We start from the raw sequence: 4,794 nt of genomic DNA, 5'->3' as shown, positions 1-4,794 counted from the left end.
AATATAGATAGAATACATACCTCTTGTAGTGTAGCTTGACTCCATGGGGCTTGAGTGCCTAGTGCCTCAAATGTGACACCTCAAATGGCTCACACAACATCAAATGCTCTTATAATAACTTAGAGAGAAATCCACACTTCATGAAATCGGCTAGCCCTTCTTTTACACACACTAGTGGCCGATTTTGGTGAATAATATGATGCTTATATAGTGTGTTACAATTAGGGTTACACCATGTAAACCCTAATTGTCATGACCTTTCATTTCCATGACCCATGGGTTATGTAACCTCCATGGAGCATCCTATGGGTTTAACCCAACTTGATTATCCATGGAGCTTTGGCCCATTATATAAGTTATGGATGATTTACACAATCAACCCATATATTTAATTAGTCTTCTTTTGATCACATAATTAATTCTTGATCAATACTAATTAAATATTATTATTCTTATTATTAATATATTAGAACTTATAATATATTAATAACCATAAGTGTCTTATTTCTCTCATTTAGTCTATCCAAGTGGACCATGCCGGGTCGGGTCAAATACATACCAAATATAGTTATGGACTTAGACATTAATCCAACATCTTCTTCATACTCAGCCCATAGTCTTTAAGTTGACTTTGTATCCAGACTACTTGTGAGGTACATGAAGCAACAATTATGTACTCAGCTTCGGTTGTTGAGAGAGACACACATGTTTGCTTCTTGGACTGCCAGCTAACAAGTTTACCATCAAGGAACTGACATCCTCCAGTTGTGCTCTTTCTATCTAGACAACATCCACCCAGATCAGCATCAAAAAAGGCTTGAACAAAGAACCCGGATTTTGCTGGATACCAGAGACTGAGTGACGAGGTTCGCTTCAAATAGCGAAAAACACTCTTCACTGCCACCATGTGAGGTTCTCTAGGATTAGCTTGAAACCTGGAACAATAACAGACAGAAAACATAATCTCTGGTCTACTAGCAGTTAGATACATGATATATCCTATCATTTGACGATAGAGAGTCACGTCAACAACAGGCTTTTCCAGAGATGGTGTTAACTTAGTACCAAACGCCATGGGAACCTTCACCTTCGAGTCTCCCGTCATACTAAACTTTGCCAATAGATTCTTCGTGTAGGCCTCCTGGTTAATAAAAATACCTTCTGGTCCCTGTCTTATATTCAACCCAAGAAAAAAAGTTAATTGGATCCATTGCGCTCATTTCAAATTTAGTCTCCATCAGCTTCCTGAATTCAGCTGTTAAGCTAGGATTCGTGGAGCCAAAGATGATATCATCGACATAAATCTGAACTATCATTAGATGTTCGCCTTCTTTTTTGCGAAAGAAGGTTGGGTCAACCGAACCATGCTTGAATTTAGACATTTTTAGAAAGCGAGTTAATGTTTCATACCAGGCTCTTGGTGCTTTCTTCAGTCCATACACAACTTTATCCAACACATAAAAATGATCAAGGTATTTCTCATTCACGAACCCGGGTGGTTGCTCAACATACACCGTTTCTTCTAGTTCTCCATTTAGGAAGGCACATTTCACATCCACTTGGAAAACTTCGATGTTTTTATGAGCAACATATGCTAGAAAGATTCCAAACGATTCCAATCTTGCTACAAGAGCGAAGGTCTCCTTATAGTTTATTCCTTCTTCTTGGCAATATCCCTTTACCACCAGTCGAGCCTTATTCCGAATGACATTCCCCTCTTTATCCATCTTGTTCCTAAAGACCCACTTCAAACCGACCACAAAAGCATCCTTTGGGAATTAGTCTCCAAACTCGATTACATTCAAACTCATGGAGTTCATCTTGCATTGCCTCTACCTAATCTGCGTGATCAAGTGCAATGTTGACCGTCTTTGGTTCGATTTTAGAGACAAATGAATTAAACATGCATAATTCAATGTGAGAGAATAATGCAGTTTGATTCGCTTTCAATTGAGAGCGTGTGAGAACCCGCTCAGATGATTCACCAATTATATGTGTTTTGGGATGATCCTTAGTCCATTTTTTCAAAGGAAGGTACTTCGGGTCATAAACAGGATCCAACTCTGCATTAATCTCTTCTTCAAATTCCGATTGATTGTCTTCGTCATTTGTATTTGCATTCTCCCCCTCAAATGGCGAAGCGTATCCTACGTCAGGTTCAGGAGTCTCTCCCTCTGTTGGAGTGGGATGCTCTCTTGCAGTTGGAGCTGGTTTCTCTCCATCGACTGGAGCATCATGAGTTGGAATTGGATGCTCCCCCTCGATTGGAAGTTTGGCTGTGTTGGTGACAGTTGGACCCTTCCCCTTGAACATTGAGCTATTGTTTGGAGGATCTGCTGAGGGTTGACTTTCAACTGGTTTAGACGGATCATTTTCCATATCTTTTGCAGCTTCATCGATGATCTTCTTCAGATGGTCGATTTTGTTGTCTTCTGCTTTCGCCACTGAGAGTATGGCCTTTTCTGGTTCGTCGAACAACCTTATATACTCTTCAAATAAGTTGGAAATTGGAACTAAGACTTGACCTGATTTTGGAAATATTTCGCCTGTGATACTCTCGTTTGTTTGGACTTTCTTCATATAGTTTTCATCAAACGTTACATAGTAGGTTTCTTCAATCCATTTGGAATGTTTATTCAAAATCCTGTAAGCTTTTGAAGTTAGTGAATAGCCAAGAAAGATTCCTTCGTCAGCCTTGACATTAAATTTGTTTCGGTTCTCTTTAGAGTTAAAAATGAAGCATCTGGAACCGAACTCGTGGAAAAACTTAACATTGGGCTTCCTGTTGTTCAGAATTTCATACGGAGTGATGGCGAATCGCTTGCTAAGTAAGGATTGGTTCTGAGATAGCATGCAGAAGCAACGACATCAGCCCAGAAGTATAATGGGAGTGAAGCGAAGCTCAACATTGTTCAGGCTGCTTCACACAAGGAACGGTTTCTTCTTTCAACCATTTCATTCTGTTGTGGGGTATAGGGAGCCGAGAAGTTGTGAGAAGTTCCCTTTTCAGCCAGAAAGTCTTCGAACTCTTTATTCTTGAATTCAAGCCCGTTATCGCTTCGAATGTTTCTCACCACCTTTCGCAGTTGAAGTTCGACTTGCTTGATGAAAGCTTTCAACTTGGGAGTCTCCTCTAACTTCTGTTTAAGAAAGAATACCCAGGTGAAGCGTGAAAAATCATCTACTATAACAAGAATGAACTTACTACCACCGATGCTTTCAATAGCCAAAGGTCCACATAAGTCAATATGCAGAAGTTCGAGAGCTTCCACAATCTTGGTATTGATACATGTAGGATGGCTCTTTCGGCTTTGTTTACCCATCTCGCATGCTGCACACAGGTGTTCATTATCAAACTTGAGAACTGGAAGAATTCGCCTTGGACAGCTGGCGAATAGCTGGTTTTCCTTTAATTAGACTGAGGTTTATGGGGTACATTTCTCCTTTTCTTTCAGACTTTAACAAGACACTTTTGGATTGCTTTTCGATAATTTTTGATCCTTCATCATCGAATGAGACTTTCAGTTCGGTACCCACAACCAATTGAGATACACTTATGAGATTGTGCTGCAATTCGTCCACATACGCTACTTTTCGAATTGTGAACTCTCCGTTGGTTATCATCCCATATCCTTTGATTTTTCCATAAGAGTTGTTGCCATACTTCACACATCCACCATCCTTAAGGGACTGAAAATCCCTTAGCTCTTCCTTTCTCCCTGTCATGTGACGTGAGCAGCCACTATCTATGTACCATTCATCATCGAATTTCTTGTCACTTATAACCTGCAAAGTTAAGCAGATTTAGGAACCTAAAGTCTCTTGGGCCATGGTGAGTTTTTCACAGAAAAAGGAACAGAAACAGAAATATCAACAAGATAAGTTATTTTTATTAGTGTGGTTTCGTCTTTTCTTTTGATGGTGTACACTTTTATTTTATTTTTATCTTGTTTAAATTGCAGTGTACCAGATGGTGTTTTGTCAGTTGGAATATTCTTTTGATCCCTAGGGTTAGCTACCTTGTTCTTATTATTGATATCTGCATTTGACTCAAGCTTTCCCTTCCCTTTAACATCCTTTGTTGAGTGAGGCTTTTGTTGGGAAGAACCGAAACTTGACCTTCGGTTCTCATTCATGGTGTTGGGACCGAAGCATGATGTTCGGTTCTAAACTCTGTTGTTGAAACCGAGACTGGATGTTCGGTTCTGTCCTTTGGAGTTGGAACAGAGGGTGGATGTTCGGTTTTGCGCTCTGGAATAGTAAGAGCTGGGACTGAAATTTTTCTTTCTTTTGATCTCTGGTTTGTTATTTGTTTCTTTCTTTAAGGGAACATGGTTAGGATTTTGAGATTGCCAAAACCTTTTTCTCTCATTCAGATTCTTCATGTATCTCTAATTTCTTTGGTGTTTTTGTTCAACTAGCTGCTTTTGAGATTTACGAATAGCTTGATTTTGGCATCTCCTTTTGAGCTTCGGTTGTATTGGAGGATACATTGGGTGTGTTCTTCGACTCTTCTGGTATCTCTTTTGTCCCACTTGATTTTGGTTTGTCAAAGCTTGAGGGTTTGTTGATGGGTTCAACAACATATCTACCCTTTACCCTCCATGAGTTTTGCTCTGATAAGCCGATGATCTCGTCTGCATTATCAATAGGAGCGGAACAGAAATAACCATCACACCATTCAACATTGTCTTTGTAAACTAGGATTTTAAGTTCTACTGTTTGTTTTTTAGTGAGCCCCATAACAGTATAAACCTGATTTGGCACGGTTTGAACTTTCTGGTAAACCACTGC

General features: G+C 39.6%; 1 protein-coding gene across 1 annotated transcript; it reads right to left on the bottom strand.

The window, feature by feature from the left end:
• Positions 1–583: 583 nt before the first annotated feature.
• On the bottom strand, positions 584–1,105 carry LOC128127998 (secreted RxLR effector protein 161-like). The gene has a single exon (XM_052766750.1). The coding sequence runs from the start codon at positions 1,103–1,105 to the stop codon at positions 584–586; it is 522 nt and encodes a 173-aa protein (XP_052622710.1).
• Positions 1,106–4,794: the final 3,689 nt, after the last annotated feature.

This window comes from Lactuca sativa, chromosome 8, assembly GCF_002870075.4.
Source record: "Lactuca sativa cultivar Salinas chromosome 8, Lsat_Salinas_v11, whole genome shotgun sequence".
NCBI classification, from domain to species: Eukaryota; Viridiplantae; Streptophyta; class Magnoliopsida; order Asterales; family Asteraceae; genus Lactuca; species Lactuca sativa.
This window is presented reverse-complemented; position numbering and strand designations above follow the sequence as displayed.